Here is a 26,124-nt window from a genome sequence, read left to right as displayed (position 1 = left end):
GTGGTGGTCACAGTGTATATAGTAGACATGGACTGTAAGTTGGAGTAGTGGTGGTCACAGTGTATATAGTAGACATGGACTATAAGTTGGAGTAGTGGTGGTCACAGTGTATATGGTAGACATGGACTGTAAGTTGAGTAGTGGTGGTCACAGTGTATATAGTAGACATGGACTGTAAATTGGAGTAGGTGTGGTCACAGTGTATATGGCAGCCATGGACTGTAAGTTGGAGTAGGTGTGGTCACAGTGTATACGGCAGTCATGGACTGTGGGATGTAGCAGCACGCTGGCCTCAGGTACAGGAGGAGGCGGGGCTCATGCACACACAGCGGCGACTGCTCATCTCGCGCTCGTGCGTTCAGAACAAGCTGTGCAGAGCTCGCGTTAATTAAGCAGCGTAAACCGAATGCGCGTGCATCGTATGAACCGCGGAACAATTCGTCCGTCTCAGCTGTTTGTGTTAAAAAAAAAAAAGTAGTCAAAACCTTTTGTTAATTCTAAGTAGAGAATAAATTCGCTGCTAATTCTATTGATTCGACTTTTCTAATCTCAGATTTCATTTTACCAGCTCAGCGAAGCAGAAATACCGACTGACTCCAAATAATCACCAGCAGAACGCTATGTCCTCAATGACGTAATGTAAAGGATGTAAAGAAGAAGAAGAAGAAGAAGAAGAGGAAGAAGAAAAAGAAGAAGAATAGGTTTATTTGCTTGGACTCATTCGCAGCATGTCCCATGCAGAAGTGGAGGTGTCTGGCCTCGGCTTTCCGAGTTTACCTGTTGATCTTCGAGCGCACGCGCTGAGCGCCAGGAGGAACTCGTACGTGCTTCACAAACTGGAGCTCGAGCCGCAGTTCTACAGCGCGCCATCATGGTCCGACCAAAATGTCCTAACCGAAAGACGCACAGAAGAATTAAAATCTGTCGATAGTCCTTCATCTCCGGCGTCTCCGCAGTCCTCATCATCCAAAGCGCAGTGGGACGCCGCGGTTCCGGTGGCCGTTGCGCACGAGGCGAGCTCGGATTCGGACCCCGAGCCCACGAAAAGCAACCCAAAGTTGATCAAAAGACTCGAAAGCCGATGGGAGCAAGAGGAAAAGGAGGACGTGGAGACCAAAGCCGTGGCCACATCTCCCGATGGCCGATACCTGAAGTTTAACGTGGAGATCGGCAGAGGCTCGTTTAAGACCGTCTATAAAGGTTTGGACACGGAGACCACAGTGGAGGTGGCGTGGTGCGAGCTGCAGGTAAACATCTCTTATCTTAGATCAGGCCTAATTTAAATGATTAAACGACTGATAAGAGTAACAAGGGGTTATAAAAGTGATAAGACTTTTGTGATGAAGTGGGAATTTAATGTGCACCTGCCATCAGGAGGATCCCTAAAGCATGGGAAGGTGCTCCATTTTCATAAATATGTTTTACATTACTAATATCTATATACAACAGTGGTAATATATATATATATATATATTTATATATATATATATATATATATATATATATATATATATATATATATATATATATATATTAGCAGGTTCAATTCCCACCTCCGCCCTGTGTGCATGGAGTTTACATGTTCTCCGCATACTTCGGGGTTTCCTCCAGATACTCCGGTTTCCTCCCCCAGTCCAAAGACATGTGTTGTCGACTGATTGGCATGTCTAAACTGTAGTGTGTGAATGGGTGTGTGAGTGTGTGCGAGATTGTGTCCTGCACACCATTCAGAGTGTCCAGGGTGTCTCCGGATTTGTGCCCTGAGTCCCCTGGGACAGGCTCCGGGCTCCTCATGGCCTTGTAGGATAAGCGGTACAGAAAATGGACGGATATAACATCGAGTATATATTTTATCGTATATGTATATTGCTTTAAAATGATTTTATCCATCCATCCATCTTCTATACTGATTATGCTACTGGGTTGTGGGGAACTTGGAGCCTCCCAGGGAGAATGGTCAGTCCATCACAGGGCACAATCACATACACATTCACGCATCCACTCATACACTACAGGCACAAAATATGATTCTCTCTCTCTCTATATATATACTATTAATAATTATATTAATTTCAGTCCAACCTTGACTTCAGTTACACACTCCCTTCTGTGTTAGGCTGATTGGCATTTCCAGATTGTAGTGTGTGAATGGGTGAGTGAATGTGTGTGAGATTGTGCCCTGCGTTGATTTGGCATCCCGCCCCGTCCCCTCGCCTTGTGCCCTGAGCTCCCTGTGATAAGCGCCATGCTCCGTGTGACCCTGTGTAGGATAACCTGTATGGAAAATGGATGGACGACTGGATGGACTCCCTTCTATGTTCTCAATCCTGTTGTTTATCTGGATCAGATCTTTTCTGTGCAACTTGCTGGAAATGCAGATTTCTTTACCATCTTCATTACCTGTATTGGCATGACATTGGCATGATGACATGACATCTTATATTCACGTGTAGGTTACGAGCAAATGCTGGGGTTAAGCTTGTTCAATAAATTTCCTCTCTCCCTCCACCGCCTGATTGCTCTTTTTCTGAATTTTAAAGACTCTTAGCAGACAGACTGTCGAGAGCCTGCCAGCTGCTGTTACTGGAAGACAGTCTGAAGTACTACAATTTACTGGATTCACACTCAGGCAATGGAATGTTATTTTCAAGCTTACACAATTTATCACATGCATTAACAATTTGATTAATGGACATTAACTCATCACAGGAAAGTGATGGTTACAGAACCTTCATTCAGGTTAGAACTGCCATGTGAGGTTCTGAGGTCAGTACCATTACTTTAAATGTAAATGATTTTTTCTGATATGAAAATAAACATTATATTCTCTAAAACATTACATTTTGCCATAATAGCTTTGTTCTAATATTCTGTAACCAGTATGATATTATAACCCTGTGTTGATTGTAACAACACACCCACAGTTTAAGGGATTTTTTATTTATTTATTTATTTTTATTCTTATGGCTCTTCACATGCACATAATCTATCAGGACTATTAATGTAATAGAAAACCTTGTATTTTTATCGTATGGGCTCAAAACTTTTTTTGTTCATGAGATGAGCTGTGGAAAAATAATGATTTTTTTTTTTTTTTGGGGGGGGGGGGGGTTGACATCTTAATGTTACTGAGGTATAATTGACACAGATAACTTAGGAGTAAAATGAGAATATCTTTCCCTTATTCACTAGTGGCCTTTTTATACATGACACTTTGTCTGGCATCATATTAGGACAAAACACAGTGCCTGATTTTACCAGCTTTCCTCTTCACCTTCAGTGAGCAACTGGCCGATGTCATTTCTGCTGCAGTAGTAGGAAGCTTGCCAAAGCTGGTTTAATGGTTAAACATTTGGTTTCAGTTCAAAAGAGGCTTGAGTCCTGCTAAAAGTCTTAATCAGCTCTAATAGGATTAAAGACGACTGCTGCTGCTACTGAGACTTCAGCTTGCCATTGATGACATCATCATGATAGTGTATTGAATGTGAGTAATCACTGGTCTGGTTCGTATCTTTTGTGAGTTTATCATGATCGTACACCCTTTGAAGCACGCGCCCCCCCCCAAGAAGATTGTTGACTCTTCATGAATACTTAAACTGATCTTGTATTGACTGTTGAAACTTGAGCTGAAGCCTCAGAAAATGTTAGGATTTCTCCTTTTTGGTTAGAAGATCGAACTCGTGTGTCCTGGTCATCCGTCTTTTCCACTTGTATTTCCTCCTGGTCTGCAAATGCCCAGGATGATTTACTGGGTGGACCAGCCAATGTTATACTAAATTCCTGCAGACAGCCTGATGACAGCATGCAATGGAATTTAAAGGCACAGAGAGGGTCTGTGTAATGACTTATAATATGATTTAAAAACTGTAAGGATCTAAAAAAACATTGGACTTTTATTTTTACTGTAGATTCACTGAGCTGTTAGTTTGTTTACATTATGAATACTAGTAAACAAGGAAGTTAAAAAAAACCCCAAAACATCCCTTATATTTTAATCCTAAATCTGAAATGTACATTAATCTAGTTTTGTGATAGATTGTGATAAACTGGATCTTTTGATTCAGTATACACTTAGATTTTCAGTTCCATTTAATGAACACTATTCTCACAAGCCAGACTTCTAATTATTTCTAAATAAGTTAAGTCACTAAAAAATAGCCAAAACCTTTTACTACCACTTTAACATTATTATTTTTTTTTCAGTAGGAGTTTATTGCGATGCCGTCTGACATGCAACAGTCAAAGAGTGAGAAGACTGCATATTGGTGTCAAAAAATTCAAACTTAAAATAATTACTGAAATACTAAAGTGGTTTAAAATTCAGCATGGATGAATAGTACGCCTGCGTTCTACATACAGAACAGTTGTTTGGATTTGTGCAAGTGAACAATGGTTGGCTTCAGAACAATTGTGTAGTTTGCATACTATGCACAGAGTACGCTGTGTTCCAGTCTGACGACGCCAGTAGCATATTCAATGCACTGCTAATTATAATTAATCCAGCAAGTCATTTCAATGTTAGCTGCGTCATACCTTGATTTAGTAGAACATAACCACTGTTTGCTGAACAGTATTTGGCACTGGCGACGGAACACCGAACACATCGTTAATGTTCATGGTCGAATGCAGTGCTGGCCAGTTATGAATCTAATCATTCAAAGCAGATGTTGCCAAATCACCTCTGGGTCTTCCCATCCCTTTAATTGTGACAATTTCAGAACAGTTGTACATTTATTCACAATTGCAAGGCATCATACATGATTGAGGAAATTTTGTGCCATGTCCCTTTTGCAGTTGTTTTGCGGTCACTGTAGGTACACTACAGGTACAGGTTGCATCTAGGACCGGTGTTCTTTCTCCTGCCAATAAATCATCGCTCAATAAGTCCTGCCAATAATTCGTCTCTAAATCCCAAATCTACAAATCGCAAATCTGTGGATGAATGAATAACAAGTTAAACAGTTAGACTAGTAAACATAGAGACTGCAGTTATAAGATATAACAGTGTTGCTTTATTTATATTCTTGAGCACTTTTTTTTTTTTGCAGTGTGAAAACCAACCCTGCAGCCCCACCTCAACAAACATCGCTATCAACACTGTTCTGACAATCTCTATTCTATTCAGTTCAATTCAGTTTTATTCCTATAGTGCTTCGAACAATAGAACTTGTCACGAAGCTGCTTTACAGGATTACGGTCTGTGGCAAGGAAAAATGTGCGGTGATGTCAAGAGGAAGAAACCTTGAAAGGAACCAGACTCAAAAGGGTAGTTGGATTATAGATTATTGTAGATAAATACTCTTTAAAACTGTGTGCTATAAAATCAGACAGTACTAAGTGAGTTGAAAGCATGTTCAGTATGAGTATATTGTGAATAAGAGTCCTGCGACTCCTGGGATAAGATGTCTTTATGATTACAGCAGCAGTTGTTAGGGTCATATCTAAATTAGCCCAAAGAAAGCATGAGACTTGGGGGAGTTATGGGGCATGCGGTAAAACTGATCTCCATTTCAAGTGGTTAATGTTTATTCATCCCTATAACATATGGGAATTGTTTCTTGACCATCTTTTCTTGATTCTCTTGTGGTTTTAATAACAGTTCAGAATTAACCCAGATCAGTGTAGTTGTGCAAAGAAATGTGAGGTTTGAGGAAATAATAACATTTTAGAATGAAAACGGGACATTTTAAGGAAATTTTACTGCCTATTAGTGGATATTATTATGTACAATTTGCATTTATTAACTGACAGCTAGTGTGCCCTCCCAACCAACATTGACTGTTGCTTAAATTGACTGCCCCTGCAGTCTTATCAGCTGCTGCCTTATTTTAGATAAGTAATGGCTATATGTTTCTCTGGAAGAGGAGGGGTTTGTTTCATATTTCTGTAGCATGACCATTGAAACCTCCCAGTCACGTTACACAGACTGTTTAAGCTACAGCAAGAAATTCCAATAAGTCAAAAACTATTTGCTTTTGTACATTTTGTTAAGAATATGGGTCAGGGTTAGTAATCGTACCCGGATAAGTAATCATACCCGATTTAGAACTCTAGCAAGGATGTTTTTAAATCTAGAATTACAGTTCTAATTAAAAACACATTTAAATTCCACATGAATGAAAGTTTACGTTTCTCAGATTTCTAGAAAGTGTGAAGTAGCATATGAAACATCATCTTATTAGGCACAGGTCACAGCTCCAGGATCACAGAAACACTGATTAAATTTTGAGCTCAGGTTACTGTCTGTGTACAGTTTCGACTGATCTCCCTTGTGTTTGAATGCGTTTCCTCCTGTTTCTCCAAGGGTGAGAATCTGTCTGTGGATTCTCCCACCTCATGCCAGGGTTCCCGGGATAGGCTATGAACCACTATGAGCCTGTGTGGGATTAAGTGTTTATTGAAGATGAATGAATGAACATCAGGTTCTCTTAAAACACATATAATATATAAAATATAGCACACATAATGTTTTCCACTCCATCTGGCTTAATTGTTATGGCAACAAAGAGTCCTCTTGGATGGGTATGAGGGAGTAAATGAATGGAGAAAGTGCCCTAATTGATGAATACATAATGCAAAATCCAAAAAGGCACACTAAAGTGCCTGAGGGCCAATGAAGCATTGAGGGAGTTTCTTACAGAGAACAAAGATTTTGACTATTTGGATTCCAAACTTTTTGAGTCAGATGAAGTGCTGCCAGCTCCTGACCATTGGCTTATTGTGCTTTCATGCACTTCTCTTTGCTGTCTTGGCTGTAAATGTGGACTGAGTCATTCTGATTACTTACTGAAAACATCATGACATAAAATATCAATAAATCTAAAAGCAAAGTCTTCTTTTTTTTTTTCTCTTCCAAATTGTAAATTTGAAATTTGGTCTGAAATTTTCTCCCACTCTAGCATGTGATTAATTTGAGGTTTTGTATAAAACTAACTTGTATCTACGTATATATTTATTTATTTGGCAGATCATTTTGTCCAAATTGACTTATAGCTGAGACAAAAACCCAAGCAAAGAGCTGAGGATTAAACGTTTTGCTCAACAATGGCTCTCTAGCAGCCTTGATATTTGAACTGGGAATTTATTAGCTACTTTATGGAGATAAGTACTTTGGAATGCTTCTTCTTCTTCTTCTTCTTCTTTTTTTTTTTTACTTGTTTTCTTCCTTGCAGCACTATTTCATTTACAGCACTGGACTGCTTTGTGTATCTGTTATAGCAACATTACAGTAGATTTCAGAGTCTTTCGGTGACAACTATTTGCATTTCTGTGTTATATCTTGCTCTTCATCTCATTGTAAACTAGATATGCTTTCTTCTTTTTATTACTTTGTAGGTGCCTTTTCTTCTGACTTACTAACTGACTTATAAAATGCCTGACATGGATAAAGCACTACATTCTGTGATTTGGTGTGTTATCATGTTTCCCTTATTATATCATATGGTTACTGGGTGATATTCTGCCTTTAATCAGTGCCAGATGTGTCCTAAATAACGTCAGTGTTCTCCCTGCACATCCAGTTATTGCAACCTGGTTTAACCAAACACTGCAAGGACAAATAATGCAGAGCACACACTCTCTGCTTCGGTTATGACTCACAGAAATGTGTGTGAAGGCATAGAAAGGATCTGGTTCCATTTTGCCATACAACCTATAGGACTATATTCAACATTGGCTGTACTCTGAGTTGGCACATTAAGTCGGCAACTTCAGTCCAAAAGTTACGTCAATACTCATTACTCATATTCAGAGTTGGGTTATACAGTTAATTTTGAGGGTGCCTCATTCAGATTATTAAAATTACCAGCATGGTTATCCCTGAGGTTGCCAGAGTTTTCTTGGTTAAAGCGTCTGAAACAGGGTTTCTTAATAACGTCTAGACCACCACCTTTAAATACAAGCACTTGCCTTTAAGCCTGAAAACAATTAGGAGATAGAAAATACAGACTGAAACTTATGGGTCATGTTTGTCCTGTCAAAATTAATCCTGTGTGATTTCTGTCCTTATTATTCAAGAGCTTATAAAAAAAAAGCACTTGATCCAGCACATCCTATTACTTTGGATTAAATTTTTTACATTGTGCATTAGATACTAAGTAAAGGTCATGCTATCATAATCTGTGCAAGGTATGTAGGTTATTTTAAGTAAGCTTTTAATTCTCTAATTTGATTTATCTGATTAATAAAATAATACCAATGTTTTTGTTACTTCGTTGCTCTCAGCTGTGAAGAAAATTTATTGAGGGTTTAAAGGATAAACTGACCGAGCATTCATTTGCTACGCTTAACAGGTCACTTTAATTTACTCACAAGGTTTCAGTGTATTTAGCCCATGGCATACATTTCAGCCTGACATATTGTTGTTACATCAAATTGTCAGACAGTGGCAGTGAACGTAATACTTCTCCTCACTTAATACTGCTCATCACTCAAGAAAAATGGGTTTACGTCCTAGGCCAGAATGACACACAACAGAGACACGCCTCTGTTTTGGCAAAACCCACCCAACGTGTGTCTCTTGCATAACTTTTGAATAGTGCTTAAATGTGTAGTTATGTCTGTGGTCTGAATACCTCTGTTCACAATTTCTGTATTATATTCTCACTATTATTTGCTATGAAGTCATTTGAAACAACGACAATATTGTAACAGGAGTCATTGAGTTACCAAGGTTATATCTTTAGATTTTGTAAATCACATGATTGTAAAATAAAAATATGCATAAAGTAAATATAATACAGGCTTAAATGGTAAAAGAATTTAAGCCTGAAAAAAGTCCTGCTACTGATATGGAAATATGTGCACGTCTCACATAAAGATTTCTGTTTGGGTGCAGAATTGCAAACTGTAATTGCAATCCATTAAAAAAAAAAAAAAAAGGCTCAAAAATATGCTCGTGTAAGCAAGTGAATCCTAGACAGGGTAAATATTTCCCCTAATATTTATACCACTTAATAGTACATATGTAGAAAAGTCGTACGTAGAAACAATTAAATGAGCAAATACAAATAAAATATACTTCACATACCGCGGAGCAGCCAGCAGGTGAAAACTCATTCTTTATGATCAATAACACAAAAATGCTCTGCCAAGTTTTTGCTCAGAATTTGCCTTTTCAAAAACATTTGAGATTTACGTAAGCAAAAGGAGCGCACTTCTCATTGTTTTTTTTTGTTTTTTTTGTCCTTGGGCAAAGCCGCTCTGAGTACAATTACTTAAAAAAGTAAAAAGCTTTTTCAAAAACCTTTCTGTTAGAGTCCTGACTACATGTATTGCATTTTCCAAAATTTAATCTCAACATCCATTTCACATGCAAATCTCTTGTTATTAACTGAGCTGATGTATATTCCAATGCAGGGGCTCCACAAAGACCGGGCTCTATCAGGCGACTTTGTCTGAAGTTTTTTCTTTTTAATCTTTCACGAGTTAAATTCTTTGCCTTAACATATCCATTTGTTCTCCTTTTAGCTAGCTTTAAAAACCCAGTAGTGCAAGTTTATGGGAAGGTGAGGCAATAAGCCAGTGTACAATAATACTTATACTCGAAAATAGGGCTGCACGATTATGGCCAAAATGATAATCCCGATTATTTTGATCGATATTGAGATCTCGATTATTTATCACGATTATTCATTGATTTTAGTTACAACATATTTTTACTGCACTTCAAATTTATTAAATTTTCTCATGCCACAATATAACACACAAGTAGGCATGAGAAAACTTGAGTTGGTCAATCATGACAGAATTTAGGAACATAGTGTGAGCCATGACAAATTAATTTACCTTCTGATAAACTAAATTTAATATTTTCAGTTCATTTCACAGACTGTATGCAAAAAACAACCGTTAACCTGTTCCACCTTGTAAACAAATACAATAAACATCAATGTTCAGTCTTTGAAGTCGGCTCCTCTTAAATATATTTAAAGCTACACTATTAGACATTTTCCACTGTCATGGTTCTGGGCTAGAGTCAGTTCTCGAACAGCTCTCTGTATATATCTGAATAATCTCATATAGGATGTGAGTGGGTGAGTTCATTTACCCGTCAGATGCAAAGTGCTTTAGTTTAATGGTGTTCATTACTGACGCTCCGATCAGGATTTTTACAGACGATACCGATCCAGATACCAATCTTTTTTTGTTTAAACTTTAATCAGGAGGTTTTAACAGTGGTCACTGTTAAAATAAGTTAAAATAATAGCAATGAGATACTGTTGGTTAATTGATAAATAAACAAGCATAAAATATTTATTCTTAAATATCTTAAAAACAATAAAGAGTCCTAATTAAAAGTAGATTAACACAAAAATGATCCATATTAGGAAAAAGGCTAATAGCTTTCTAAGGAAATAGCGAACTAAGCTTAATGTCAAATTGATATTAAATACAACTCATAGTAATTAAACATTATTTCATTTCTCATTTTATTTATATTTTATGAAGTTATTATAATATCTATTTTTTATATTAAATGATTTATTTATAACTAAGCACATTTTCTGTCTTTACATTTTAGTAGTTTTATTTTTGTTTGTTTATCAGTTTTAGATGGGTTCCCCAGTACAGTGTCCATGTCTGCTGATAATATTGTGTTTTTGTGGGGATTAAATAAAAACATGGAAACTGATTTTGACTTTTCTAGTGATATCTGGCAACCGTGAGATTAAATGAAGTGAATTAGAGTTAGTGAAGGAGAGCGGCGGTGTACTGTATGTTTACAGACTGAACACTTGCTACTCTTGATTATGATTGGTGAGGAATTTTTTAATAAAGAAGTTTGAATTAAACCCACCTTGTAGCATTAGCATTATTATTCATTTACTCCACCTGAAGCCGCTGTGTCTACAGAGCATGTGCAAGTTCTGGTCATTTTGTGGGATCAATAAAAGATGGCGGTTGTGAGATCGGGAAGTTGGTAGAAACAGATGATGTGCAGAGTTACTTGTCATCATAATGGCTCTGCAGTATTTACACACTTGTTCGGTTGACTGAGGAGATGAAAAGCAGTGTGAAAGTAACTGTTGCGTGGTGTATATACATTTTGGACTTCCTGTAGTTTTTATTCTGATTGTATTATACAACCCCGAACAGGTCACTCGCACCGGTGTGAATAAATATTTACTCACAGTCGCATGAAATACTTTTCAGTCGCAAATGCGAGTGAAATGGTTGCACTGTAGAGCCCTGAGTTTATCGGCAAAGTTTTTTCCTGTTCGTCGTGATGACGTTTAATGTCTCTGACAACCTCTGTAGTGCCATTTAGCATCGTGCTAGCATCATGATTTCCCTTCGCGCAAGCGCTGTAGCTTGAAGCGAAGTTGGCAGCTCGAGGGCTAAAATGCTAATTCCGTTTCAGGGTTTTGGCTCTACAAAATGACGTCATCCCTGCGCCACTCTATGGTGATTGGCTGTAAGTGTAGGAAGCACTTGATTTGAGTGGAGAAAACAGCTGAGTTTTCTATGAGCGGAGGACGAATTTTAAACGTTAATATCACAGTCGATCATGTTCATTTAATCATAGGCAGTCAAAATCGTAATGGCGATCGATATCCGATTAATTGTGCAGCCCTACTCGCAAATACAATAAGTGATTAATTAGGAAATACCCTAATGAAGTGTGAGTAAGACTGCATGCCACTTCTGATTATAGCAAGTTCACTGGCCCAGCCAAAGAAATGGAGGTCAGTTATGATAAATGGTCTTAGATTTTGGTGTGAATTATATATTGACAGAATCAAAATGACGGATGTCAAATTATCCCATTATTAGTGTCATCTGTGTTTTATAGCATATTTATTCTTTCAATAATTAATTCATTCATCTTCAGTAACTTTATCCTGGTCGTGATCACATGGATCTAGATCCTATCCCCAGAAACACTGGATGTAAGGTGGGAATACACCCTGAATGGGCACCATGTACACACACACATTTACACATCCATTCACACCAAGGGGCAGTTTAGAGTAATGCATTGGGTTACATTGCTGCCTCACAGCTTCAGGGTACTGGGTTCAATCCTGACCTAGGGGTTACAGTTTCCAGTTTGCTCCCACTATCAAAGAACATGCAGGTACATGCTATGCAAAATTTTCCCTTGTTATGGATGAATATGTCTGTGGGTGTGTGTGTGAATGGTGGACTGGTGTCCTGCCCTGGGGGAAATTCTCCTTGCACGTAGAGTTGCCAGGAATGGCTCTGGGACCCTGCTCAGGATAAACCAGTTACCGAAGATGAAGGAATGAATATTTCAAGAAACTATTATTAATACAGTTAAAGGGAATTTTGACACTTGTACAGTTTATTACACAACCCCACCTACAGACCCAGCCTATTGCTGCCTTTCTCCCTTCCGTGTCAGATATTAAAATAGCAACATTATCAGCGCTGGAACGATATGAAAATACCCATGCTGCAGCTCCAATGTGTTCTTGTTAGTAACCATGATGAATTCCAACTGCTCGTGTGTCAACCCTTAGTATTACTAGTAGAAAATTAGGAAGGAGAACTAGACAAAATCAATGGTTTTCAGCTCCCAAGCTCACTTATTATGGAGTGTTTTCTCCTACACATTCATGTGTGTTTTCATTCTTTATGTGACATGAAAATACATGCATGGTTCCATGAATAAATCCCATGAAACCCCATCATCTTCTCGAACACTTGATCTTTGTAAAAGGTTGGCCTCCAGGCACACATGTGCACACACTCAGATAAGAGGTCCTATAAGTGGTCCTCTTAGAGGATCATTGCTACCGTGCAAAGTTGAGTGAGGCACAAAGCAGTGCTATACACAGAGTATATACTGTAGCGGTTTCAAATTCACACCATGCATTGTCTCTTATGGAAACCAAACTGTTGTGCAGTTTGTGAATGCATGCTTTACTTTTTTTTTCTTTTCAAATCAGTCCAGGTCTTTAATCTGACAAACGAGTGATAACAGTGATTAAAAATATATAGAACACCTTTATTGTCATTTTATGAATACAGTGTCACTATGTTTGCATTTCTTGTTGTTATATGTGTAGCGGAGAGGGGGTAAAAAGATCTTATTTCAGTTCCTGCCTGCTTCTACACACTTATGGCCATTTCCACATGGTTTTAGTATCATATATTTATGGTTTCATAAAATATAGATGACAAAGCATATTACTGACCAGTCCATACAGGTTTTTCCAGAGCTTTTTTGTGATTTAATGTTTTTTTTGTAGCAGCTTTTTTTTTTTTTTTTTTTTTTTTTAAAGAAAAAGTATTTTGTTGTTTGTGGAAAACGACTTGGATTGGCGGAATTGCAATTGCATGAAATTGTTTTGCCCGGTGTTTTGCAGGGATGTTTGTTGGTAAATGAGACCTTTTAGCTGTACGCACGTGAATCAAAGACGTCTTGGGCTGAATGCACGTTGTGATGATGTCACATGACGTGTCTTGGCTAAAATCTGTGGAAAATCTGCGGTAATTTTGAAAAGTCGCAAGCGAATATTACAGAGTTTCCTTGATTTCGCGTTCATTTCTTCGACTGGCTGACTAACAGAAAAGCCCAATTTAGGTCCAAACCTTTTTTTTCTTCACATTTTGGCTCTCATAAATCAGCTCTTTCGACTTCTGATAGCTTTTTTTTTCACACCATAACACACACACATATAAATATAGAATATGTATGAAATAGAAACAATAGAATACTGTAAATTGCAGCTTAGAACGGCAACATATGATTATAAATAATATTGTGGTGACAGGACAGTATTAGGACAGAGGTATAATAGTGCAAGAAAAGAGCTACATTATAACTGACAGTCACAGACAACAATCCTCTGCTGCCATATAAAGTGGCCTTGTGTGTTAATGTGTAGAGTAGCAGTTGCAGATCAGCTCCCTAGTGAGGTGTGAAATATGGAGTAAGTCATGTACTCACATCACAAAGATGACTTGATACTTTTGCTGATAATGTTTCTAAACTTGTGAATGAGGTGAACGACGGCTTTCTGCGTGGTTACTTGGAGACGCTGTAAGCATATCAAAACAGCCCCAGGCTTCTTCTCACACCCCCACACTTTACTATTCACTCTAGTCCCGATCTGTCACTGCAATGCAGCGCTACCAGTTTGGCAAAACGCTTCTTATAACGGCCATCATTTTTTAGTTTTAGTTAAACCTTACATTTTTTAACATTTTGAGAGTATGTTTAAAAGCAAATGAGGTAAAGCAACCCATATCATCAAACCATGTCTTGCGCATCAGATAGAATAGTATGCAGGGTTTAACTGGACATACATGGATTAAATGTTTGATGGTTATAAATAAGTTGTATAAGGTGTAGCTTTCACAGCAGCATTACCTTAGAGGTGGTTTTCACACTGGGCACGTTTGCGGTGGTCCGAATGTAAGTGCGATTGTTGCCGGCGCCCCCCGCTGCGTTGGCCTGGTTTCACACTCATTCGGTTCTGTCAAACCCTGGTGCAGCAGTGGAGCTCTTCTGTGTCCCACAGTGTTCCCCTGCGACTCATGGTGCGCGTGTTTTGTAGAAGCGAATGATGTCATCATCAGTTAAAACACAGGCGCAGGTTACTTTACTTCCTGTGTGGAAGTAAGCAAGAGTTGTGTACACGTTCATGGGAACTGCGGCTCAGTTCCAGTTGAACCGAATTCAGACCACCTCCTCCAGGTAGTCTCGGGTTCAGGACCGCGATGCGCTTCCTGGACTGCATTACCAATTTTTCATGCAAACTGGTCTCTTTTTCAGACTAAGCTGCCTAATGTTAAACTAAATGTTCCCAGAGAGAATTCACATGTTGGTCTTGAGTTCCTGTGATAGTTTTGCTATACTAAGACTGTACAATCAGTACAATAATTTTTTTTTTCCAAAGTAAAATTCTCCTTGACTTTGCAAATTTGAGTGAAATATGAAAATGTTCTCGAGTTCACTTGACGCTCATGTTGGCTATTGTCTGTTCTTTAATCGAGAGGAATGTGCTTCTGTACCCCGCGTTAAAGGAACCCCAGCACTGCATGATGATATTGGCTATTCTCCCAAATTTTCTTTCATATACAAAAGGCTGAGTCTACTACCGAGAAGTGTTTTTATGTCTTCAGTTATGAATAATACAATCTTATTGTATTATTCATAAATGAAGAGATCATTGAATAATACAATCCTAACTGAGTTTGTATTTTGCATCCATTTTAAATTAATTGAAAATAGCTCCTTGTGGTGGGTGGAATCTTGCTTATTCTCACTTTCTCCACCTGTTGTAGATATGTCTTCCCAGGAAAGACCTTTTGAATCTAGGATTCATACTTATGTAAGCCACTTGGAATGCAATCAGGATATTTCCTTTCTGACCCTTGCTATTTACAACACGGGCCGCCCCCAACCCTCTATCCCCACCCCCTGTCCAACTACTCTCCCCGCTCCCCTACTAAACAATTGCTCCAATGAGGTGAACATGTATGAGCAGACAGTAGTAAAAAAGCACTCTCACCACAGGATCATATTTCCACTTGCTCACAAAATCATTATTTAGCTCCATTCTGGGAAAAATCCTCAGCCAAAATGAATAAACATGTATGCATTAGTTGACATTAACAAACCATAAAGCTCAGCATTAAAACACAAGTAATGTTAACACAGTAAACAGAACTTGTATTCATCGATTAAGTAAAGGGGTGGCTTAGTGATTAGCACGTTTGCCTAGCACCTCCAGGGTCGGGGGTTTGAATCCTGCCTCCGACTTGCATGTGCGGAGTTTGCATGTTCTCCCTGTGATGGTTTCCTCTGGGTACTCCAGTTTCCTTCCCCTTTCCAAAGACATGCGTTGTAGGCTGATTGTCAATTCAAAATGGTCCGTACTGTGCATGTGTGTGTGATTCTGCCCTGCAATGGACTGGCACTCCGTACAATGGGTCTCCCACCTTGTGCCCTGAGTTCCCTGGGATAGACTCCAGGCTCCCCATGACTCTGTGTGGGATAAACAGTACAGAAAATGGATTGATGGATGGATGGATGGATAAACCAGTAACACAAATAATCAACATCTGCAATAACCAATGTTCATATCATCAGTGAATAAAAGTAACCCCACGAGGACCAACACGTTTATGAACATATTCGTGATTGTTAGTTGGCAAAATTCAGAACTGGGGCTGAAAAGAAATCTTAACAACGGGATTTCTGCTTGTTTATGTGGACTTATTTTTAGTCATGTATTGAATAAATGTTAGTAAGTGCAGGGGAATTTCTTTCTTTCTTTCTTTCTTTCTTTCTTTCTTTCTTTCTTTCTTTCTTTCTTTCTTTCTTCATGGTCCATGGTTAGTTCATGTTTTTGTAAAACGTTTCCATTATCAGAAATATAAGCTGACATATAAATAAGGTACAATTCATCTGAACATACATAAGCATTCAGTAACTTCAGTAACCAGCGCAACTAAAGAAGAAACTAAACAGCTTCATAATTTTTGTCTGTAATATATGAACTCAGTGGACACATGTTCTTTAGATTGATGCTTAGCTGCTCCCACATTAATTAAGTTAAGGAATTTTTTCTATGTGTATCATCATAACAATATTTTATTTTGCTTGCCTAGTAAAAAGGGAATCATCCATAAAAAGCTGCAAATTCAGGCCTGTCGAGTAAAAGTGTTGCGGTTCTTTTGCCTTAGAATGCACGGATTAGAGCTAAGTTTGGCTCTCTCATTTTACGGCTATAGTTTCCTGCAATAGACTTTCTGGAAAATTCTATCCTTGTGGTCAATACTGTCAAATACTCCCACTGCGGCAGAGTGTCTCACAGCGAATGGTAGCGAGACTGTGTGTGGGAGGTATTTCGGCTTTTATTTAAGCTTCACCTTTCACGTGAACTACTGTAATATGACATTTTACGTCTGCTGGTTTGCATCTCACATTCGTTACTGTTCTCTGACCGCTCTTTAAACATGTTTACCTCTTACCATTCATGATATAAGAATAGATTTTGTAAGTACACATGATGAAAAGTTTGAATGGTAACTGAATTGTCAAGAAAGAAAGAGAGATACTACAAGTTATTCTTTTCAGAACGGTTTGTTCGGACTTCTATTCAGCTCGTCACTCCCTATTGATTCAACGTGTTTTTCTGTCACTTACTTTACAAACATTTGTTCCACACACACGCACACACACACACACAAACACACACACACACACACACACACACACACACACACACACACACACACACACACACACACACACACACACATATTTTTCTTTCTATCCTTGTGATGACCTTTCACTGACATAATTATGAATGCAACTAATTAGTGCGATGCCCACACCTACATCTAATCCTAACATTAACCTGAGTAACCAACAGGAAACCTCTTGGCCATTATCCCTTTTATTAGTAGTTACTTTAATTCAGTTATACTGTTTAATTATATTTAGTTATTGTTATTTTTAATTAATTAAAAAATTATGAAATTAAAAGCTGCATTTGCTGAACACACATTTTTAAACACTTCCTTTTATTACCCCATTATAATTACAGTAAATTTTGTCCTATTTTACCAGTGGTTTCCTGGTGAAGAGAAAATATGGTCTATCCTCAACATTATTATATGAAGGGTTCTTCTATTTTGAAATGGTTTATTCACTGCTCCTGAGATAAACCTCGAAAGTACTCTTGAGAAATCAACGCCTGCCAGTTGGGTGTTCTGGCATGGGGTCATGGACGCGCTAGCTTTGATGTATTCTTCATGTATTAAGGGTTTAAACGAAGATATAAATGTCACAACAAGGCACATTGCTGGTAGTTACACTCTCATAACAGCCATGTGAACTTTTCTTCTCCACTATTAATAATGATGCGTGTGTGATTAGTATGTCAAGGCACACGTACGCTGCTGGGACTGTTTTGACACACACAGTTTTGTTCTCTCTTTTCTGAATGCTTATGTGACATCCATACATATATAGTCCACACTCCCTAGGCTTTTTTATTTTTCCACAATGCATTTTCAAGTTCTGACATGTGGTCTCTACACTGTAAAAAATGCCCTTAGGCCTTTCATGTTAATTGTAATATTAAAGGGTTTATGTGCCATTTTGTAAACACACCCTCACTTGTCCTAAGGCTGTCTTGTGTTTCCCATGTTAGGGTAAACTACTGTACGTCACCTGCTTTCCCTCCCTCAAGTTATGCACCACTTTAAAATACTGTAAAATTATAATAGATAAACTTTTATAACGGTTTACATGATAATTCTCTGTATTTTACTAATTGGCACTATTCATTGTCATTTCATGTGGCATACCGCACTACTGCAAGAACTTCAGGGGCAATGCAGCCCATAACACAGGGTGCACAGGGTCTCAATCAGCTCCCAAGTTCAGTAGTCAGGTCACTGATCATGGAGTCGGCCATTTTAAGGGCTGTCTCAATCGCAAAATTCCTTCCAGTGCACTGGCACGTTCGCTCCCTAAAAAGTCCCACAGTGTAACGCAAAAATCACAGAGCATCGATGCTCACTATGCTCCTTCTACCGGTCGAAGAAAACCTCTCAGATCGAAAAAAAACGTCGGACGAATTCAAACTTCGTCTACAAATGTAAGTAGCTTGTTAGCATTGTCGTAGCTCTCAAATCATTACTTATGTTAGCGATTTTATTAAGTTTTTTAAGTTTATTTGACGTTCTATATACGGTTTGTTTGAGTCTAATGACTATTAAGTATTTAATTAATTAAAAAAAAAGTCATGTCGCCGGGAAATTGAATCATCGGTGTTACAATGTGAGCCAGGGTTCTTACCACTGCCCTAACTTGTGTACATGATATACTGATTCCCGACCTGGGGAGCTGATTGAGACGCACCGACAGCACCACGTGGCCTACAAACATGGTCGTCACGGACTCCAATTCCCATCACAAATATTCCTACTCAACTGATTACTGAACACAATCACCTGTACACAGTCACACTCCACAGTATATAAGGACTCTCAGTCCACTCACTCAATGTGAAGTATACACTCTATATTTTCATACTAGTCGTTACCAATCCCTGCATTGTCTCATAGTCCTTCTGGTCCGTGTTCTAGTTTCTAGTTTTCTCGTTTTCTCGTTTTTGCTCTTTTACTAGCCCAGTTTATGCTGTTTGCACATCATGTTTTGGATCTGTCTGCAATATTTATAAATAAAGCGGTTGTTTACCTGTATTTGTGTCAGTATCTGCCAGCTGACAAATAGTAATATAGTTTTATAGTATTTTTAAAAAAGCTGGAAATCAAATATATGTGACTATGAAAGTGAATAGTAATCCTCCTAACAAGTTTCTGTAGACAAATATTCTAATACTTTAAGTGGTTGTATGCCTTGGGTACCCATGACCCTATCGCCAGTTCACCGGTTGTCCATCGGTGGACCACTTTTAGTAGGTACTAACCACTGCATACAGGGAACGCCCAGCTCTGACCCAGTCATCTAGCCATCACAATGTGGCCCTTGTCAAAGCTGCTCATATCCTTACCCTCGCCCATTTTTCCGGCTTCTAAGACATCAACTTCTAGAACTGACTGTTCACTTGCTGCCTAATATATCCCACCCCTTTACAGGTGCCATTGTAATGAGATAATTAATGTTATTCATGTCACTTGTTAGTGGTTTTAATGTTATGGCTGATGTATGTATGGCTGGATTTATGTATGTATGTATGTATGTATGTATATGGTTTAAATGTTATGGCTGATTGGTGTATTTGTAATCCAAAATTATGTGCATCCAAAATTCTGGCAACTTTACCATAAGGCATTAAATCCCGTTGTTTGGGAATTTTATATAATTGCACAAGAAATGATTGGAGTTTGTGTATCATGAACATTTTTTATATGACTGTTTTATTGCACGTACAGGTTCCAATGAAAGTATTCAGACACAAAGGTTTACATGGTTTATGTTTAATGGATTATTCCAAGGATTAGCCACCTCGTTCGATTGAATAGGAAATTCATTTGGACTGGCCTCAATCAGATTACTCTGTTCCTATTGAGCTGTACACAAGAAGGTTTTTTATTATGATTGAACGATCAGTCTGATTATTAGTGGATCATTAGACCAATTGGAAACATAGTTAGTATTAGATGGTCTTTTATGGGATATGTAGTTATTATATCTGGAGTTTATCATATCGCTCAACCCGAGTTTTTCTCCAGTAGTACAGTCTTCAGAGAGATTGGCATAAAAATAACCAGTTTAAGAAGTGATTCATTTATACTGAAACCACACAATCAGTTTATTTGCATTACAGCACATTAGGGCCAGAGAGATGGAAAGGTGTGTGTTTGGAGTTGAAATGAGATTAACATGGTTTCATGTGCGCAGCTGGATGTTCAGTCGTCTTCTCTGTCAACTGAACAAACTGGCACACAATCAAGTCTGCTGTTGACTGGAAGTTGAGTCATGATGTCTGAATTCAGTAATGAGTGCATTTGTGTACATATAGCGGGGGAAATAAGTATTGAACGTGTCAACATTTTTTTCAGTAAATATATTTCCAATGAGGCTATTCACATGAAATTTTCACCTGACTTTCATATTACCTCAGTAAATCCACACACATAAATAGATCCAAACATTGAAGTCCATAAATGAAATTATGTGTAATAAAGTGGAATGACACGGGAAAAAAGTATTGAACATGTTAACTGGAATGTATTTAATACTTAGTGGAGAAGCCTTTGTTTGTAATGCCAGCTTCAAGACACTTCCTGTATGAAGAAATTAATGGACCGCAGTATTCAGGTGTGATTTTGGCCCGTTCTTCTAAACATATTGTCTTTAAATCTTGATCAATTGGATTCGAGTCAGGTGATTGACTGGGCCATTCTAACACCTTGATTTGTTTTCTCTTAATCCAATTGAGGGTTTCCTTTGATGTATGCTTTGGATTGTTGTCCTGCTGGAAGGTCCATCCATGTCTCATCTTCATCATCCTGGAGGATGTCAGCAGATTCTTCTCAAGAATCTCCTGGTAAAGGGCTCCATTCATCGCTCCTTCAATTATATGAAGTCTGCCAGTACCCTGCGATGAAAAACAGCCCAACACCATGATGCTTCCACCTCCAGACTTCACTGTTGGTGTAGTGTTTTTAGGGTGATGTGCAGTGCCATTTCTTCTCCAAGCATGGTGCCATGGTATCACAGCCAAAAAGTTAAATTTTTCTCTCGTCTGTCCAGACTACACTCTCCCAGTATTTCATAGGCTTGTCCAAATGAGTTGTAGCAAATTTTAAACGAGCTTCGATATGCCTTTTCTTTAGTAATGGAGTCTTGCGGAGTGATCGTGAGCAGTGGAGTGCATTGCCTATTGTTTTCTCTGTGACGATGGCACCTGCTGCCTCCAAGTGTTTCTGGAGCTCTTTCCGAGTGGTCCTTGGCTCTTGGGCTACTCTTCTGACTATTCTTCTGACTCCCTGGTCAGAAATCTTGTGTGTAGCTCCTGTGCGTGGCCGGTTGATGACGGAGTTATGTTGCTTCCACTTGCGGATAATGGCTCCAATGGTGCTTACTGAAGTTTTGAAATACGTCTGTATCCAATTCCATCAATATGTTTTGCAACAATAAGGTTGCAAAGGTCTTTGGAGAGCTCTTTGCTTTTACCCATCATGAAATGTTTCTTGTGTGACACCTTGGTAACAAAAAGCCTTTTTATAGACCATCGATTTACTAACACAGCTGATATTAATTTGCACAGATAGGGGGTATAATTACTTATGGATTTCAGCTGGTTCCTTGCCTTACCTTGCCTTGGAGAACTGCTTATTCTTAGTGTGTTCAATACTTTTTTCATTCCACTTTATTACACATAACTTTATTTAAGGACATTAATGTTGTGAATTCTTTATATTTCCGGATTTCTTGAGTTAATACTGACGTCTGGTGAAAATTTCATGTGAATAACCTCACTGGAAATATATTTACTGAAAAAAATGTTGACATGTTCAATACTTACTTCCCCCACTGTATGTATAAAATACGGAGGAAAAATATAACAAAATACCATATCATGATACCTGAAGACTACAGCTACGTTACTACGACACATGCTATGTGTAAAAATATATAGATTTGATAATAAACTGCCAACAAAACAGTAAACTTGCATATAAAATAACTTGTGAAAAACTCAGATCAGTGATGGCTTTATTTAACGTCTACAAAAAACGAAATGATTTAAAACTGAAAATGAGGGAAAAGAAACAACATTTTACAATTGTAGATTCAATTACAGTGAAAGATTCCGTAAAATGAAATTCGCATCTGCTTTCAGTCTACAATTGTTTGCAATTGAAATAAAATATCTCAGAGAAGTATATTGTGATAATGTATCACAGTGTTGATATCATATCTTCATATCATTCAGCCCTAGTGCAAAACCTTGAGAAAACTTTTTTATGTAATCAGAATTTTAATACATATTTTTTAGTGTACTTAATAAACAACAAGCTATACAGGTTTTCTTATCAGCCTAAAATTGGGAGAAAATGTTAAGGGTTTCCTGGTTGTGGAATTTAGAGTTAGGAATATTTCTCACATTGTGCTTTACATTTGTTCATTTGGCTCACGGTTCTGTTCAAATTAACTTCAGAGGGAAGCACATGCCATCTGTATTGCGGCTAGACTCAAAACAGAGTCACAAATACACACAAAAACTCACACACCACTACGCACACACACAGAAACACAGTGCGAGCCTCAAAGACTAGGAATAAGTGGAAGTTATGTCTTCGTACCACCCTGAAGTTTATCATGTTCCTATTATTTTATAACATCATATTCCAAAGTGTTTTATACCACTGCAAAACCATTGCCAGAGATATGATTTTTATATATTATTGAACAACACAATCTGTTTAAAAGTTGTAGAACATCTGCGTATCACTTGGTTCCCTCACCAAGCTTTTAAAGTGTGTTTATCAATGTATTAGGCTTGGCTTATGCGGAGCATCTGCCATACCAACCACGCTGTGGTACAAATAATATTATTGGATTTAACTGTGAGTAACATCACACAGGTCATCAATCACCTCAGCAAAGGGGAAAAGATAACACCTAGACAGAGAGACAGACACACACACACACACACCCATGCTTGCTGTACCTGTTTCAGTATCAATATTCGATTTCTCTCAAAAGAGTGGCTTTAGGTGTTTGTCTCTCTTGTGTTGACACAAAGCTTATAAGCGGCATATTGCACAAGTCTCCATCATTCCAATTTGGTTGTTCAAGAGTTGTACATACACGTATACCTTTTTTTTCCTCCACGAACTCCTTGAATGCAGGATTCATGGTACATGCTCTGGCCTCATGGGAAGACTTTTTCCACCATCCTGCCATGGGCCAAGAGGCCCTGAGCTAAATCAAGCCTTTCATAACTCACCTAAGAACAAAAAAGGTTTTGTTGCCTAGTAATTCATGCTTTCAGACAGTTCCTAGTGGTTTCCTGGGATTCCTCATTTTGGATCATGCTCTAAACAAGGTATTCACATGATTATGTAACACATTTGCATCACAGCTGCTGTGCGGGTCTTTACCTGCTTTTAGCGGGATTTTAGCTTGACTTAACTCTCCATTGAAAATCATGAGCCAGGAGAAATACTGTCATATATTGTTGTATGATATCTTAAGAGCTAAGACAAATGAAGGGCAGAGCAATGCACCATGTTCCATATGAGAGTATAATTTTTTTTCCTGTTCTGTAAATACTGTAAACGCTTTATAATCTGCTTTAAAATGGCCTACATGCTCTCTTGAATTATGAAGCAGTGGTGTGATGATAAACAGTTATGGCATATTTTATACAATTAACGTTACGCAATACTGGCGTAAATAATGGTGACACAAAAATACAACCCCAATTCCAAAAAAGTTGGGACGCTGTGTAAAATGTCAATAAAAACAGAATGCAATGATTTGTTAAGAAACTCTTTTTATACTTTTAGGGAGCTTTTCCTCACCACCGTGACCACCGGCTTGCTCATTAGGGATAAATTCACACGCTTAAACTCTGTATCCTTTGTTTATATGTTTCTGCAAAGCTACTTTGAGAGAATGACCGTTGCTAAAAGCGCTATACAAATAAAATGTAATTGAATTTAATTGAATACCCAGTCATGTTACTGACCTGTTGCCAATTAACCTCCAGCTGTTTCTTTTTAGTAACACTTACTTTTCCAGCAATTTGTTGCCCCGTCACAACTTTTTTTGAGATGTGTTGCAGCCATCAAATTCAAAATTACCTTATTTTTTTTCTTAAAATGGTACATTTACTCAGTTTAAACATTGGATATGTTTTCTATGTACTATTGTGCATAACAAAGGGGTTTATGTGATTTGCAAATCATTGCATTCTGTTTTTATTTACATTTTACACAGCATCCCAACTTTTTTGGAATTGGGGTTGTATTATTTCCAGATTTTTTTTTCCCAGTGAAAACCAATGCGTTCTCACTGCTTCCATAGAAAAAAGGTTTGGGAGAGACTTTTGAAAAACTTGTGATTTTACCAAATGGCTCCGCAGCTTGAACTTATCAAGATCTGATGTGGTAATTATTAGTTGGTATCTGGAAGTTCCTGAATTCAAAGGTAGTTAGCTTTGCTAAATTTATGAATTTTTGAAAAGATTGATACATTTTTCTCCAATTTTCTCTCCAATTTGGTCATCTGCTAATTCCTACCCACCAGCCAACTATCCCCATCCTACTATAACTACCAAGTTAGGGCGAACACATGCTTCCTCTGAGACATATGAAGCCAACAAACTGCATCACAGGGCAGCGTAGAGCTCACAAAAGCCCGTGCTGGGTTGTTGTTGCTGTGATTGACAGGGGAGTATGCCATCTGTCTCACTCAAACAGCCCACCCGTTTTACTCTCTTGGATTCCTGGTCATGGATGGATCTTTCAGCGATAGGGTGAACACTTTTCTGTTGTGCCACTCAGGAGCCGTAATGTCAGTTTCTCAGCTTTGTGTCACAGCTTCTGTGGCAACATCGTCATGTACACCTTGTTGTTGTTGTTTCTCTTTTGCTTAGCTATTATGTATCCCTTTTTATTTTTAAGTTTTAATATATTTATTTGTATTAGTGTAACACAAGTTAATCGAAGGAAAATACAAAGAATACAAGATTAAATTTGGTCCGATGTGTGTACTTTAGTTGATGGTTTTTTTTTTTATCCATTTGGATTAGGATCCTAGTATTTGAAGCAGATGTGCATGAAATTGAGGTGCTGATCTGGACGCTGATAAGTGTTTTTTTTGTTCAGCCCTACAGATGTATTTATTTTATTACATCTTAATACATTTAATCAAGGATCACAGTGGATCTGGAGTCTATCCCTGAATGGATGCCACATTCACACCCATAGCCAGTCCACCTACTGGCATGTTTTTCAGAGGCGAGAGGAATCTCATGGACACAGGGAGAATATGGGAAGCTCCAGAGTCAGTAACCTGAGCTCAGGATCGAACCATAGAGCCTGGAGCAGTAATGCTGCACCACTATGCTACCTGGTTATAATTTATTTGTTAATTTCTCCCTCAGACACGGAAACTGACTAAAGTGGAGCGGCAGCGGTTCAGCGAGGAGGTGGAGATGCTGAAGAACCTCCAGCACCCAAACATTGTTCGCTTTTATGACTCCTGGAAGTCCACAGTGAAAGGACACAAGTGTGTTCTCCTAGTCACGGAACTTATGACCTCCGGCACCCTCAAAACGTAAGCTTGATTTTAAAGATCAGAGAGTTAATAATGAGAGTAGAGAGAGATTTTCTTCTTGTTGAAGTCAAAAATGTTCTTTCCTCTCACTCTACAGGTACCTGAAACGCTTTAAGGAAATGAAGCCTAAGCTTCTTCAGCGCTGGAGCCGTCAGATACTAAAAGGGCTCCATTTCCTGCACACTAGAACGCCTCCTATCATCCACAGAGACCTGAAATGTGACAACATCTTCATTACGGGACCCACAGGGAGCGTGAAAATTGGTGATCTTGGTCTTGCTACACTCAAGAGAGCATCGTTTGCTAAGAGTGTAATCGGTAGGCTCTCACAATCTGAACATATTGACGATATTGCTCATAAATTTTATATATAT

The 26,124-nt window shown here is 38.3% G+C and overlaps 1 protein-coding gene across 1 annotated transcript in view; it reads left to right on the top strand.

Moving 5' to 3' along the window:
• Positions 1 to 282: 282 nt before the first annotated feature.
• The window catches only part of wnk4a (WNK lysine deficient protein kinase 4a), a 55,511-nt gene continuing 29,669 nt past the window's right edge, over positions 283 to 26,124 (top strand). The window contains exons 1-3 of the mRNA XM_017484161.3: positions 283 to 1,247; positions 25,578 to 25,750; positions 25,848 to 26,068. Coding sequence (XP_017339650.1) covers positions 729 to 1,247; positions 25,578 to 25,750; positions 25,848 to 26,068 — 913 coding nt within the window. The 5' untranslated portion in view covers positions 283 to 728. The remainder of the gene's footprint in view (positions 1,248 to 25,577; positions 25,751 to 25,847; positions 26,069 to 26,124) is intronic.

The sequence above is a fragment of the Ictalurus punctatus genome, chromosome 13 (assembly GCF_001660625.3).
Source record: "Ictalurus punctatus breed USDA103 chromosome 13, Coco_2.0, whole genome shotgun sequence".
NCBI lineage: Eukaryota > Metazoa > Chordata > Actinopteri > Siluriformes > Ictaluridae > Ictalurus > Ictalurus punctatus.
Note: the sequence above shows the minus strand (reverse complement) of the source record. Positions and strands in the feature narration are given on the sequence as shown.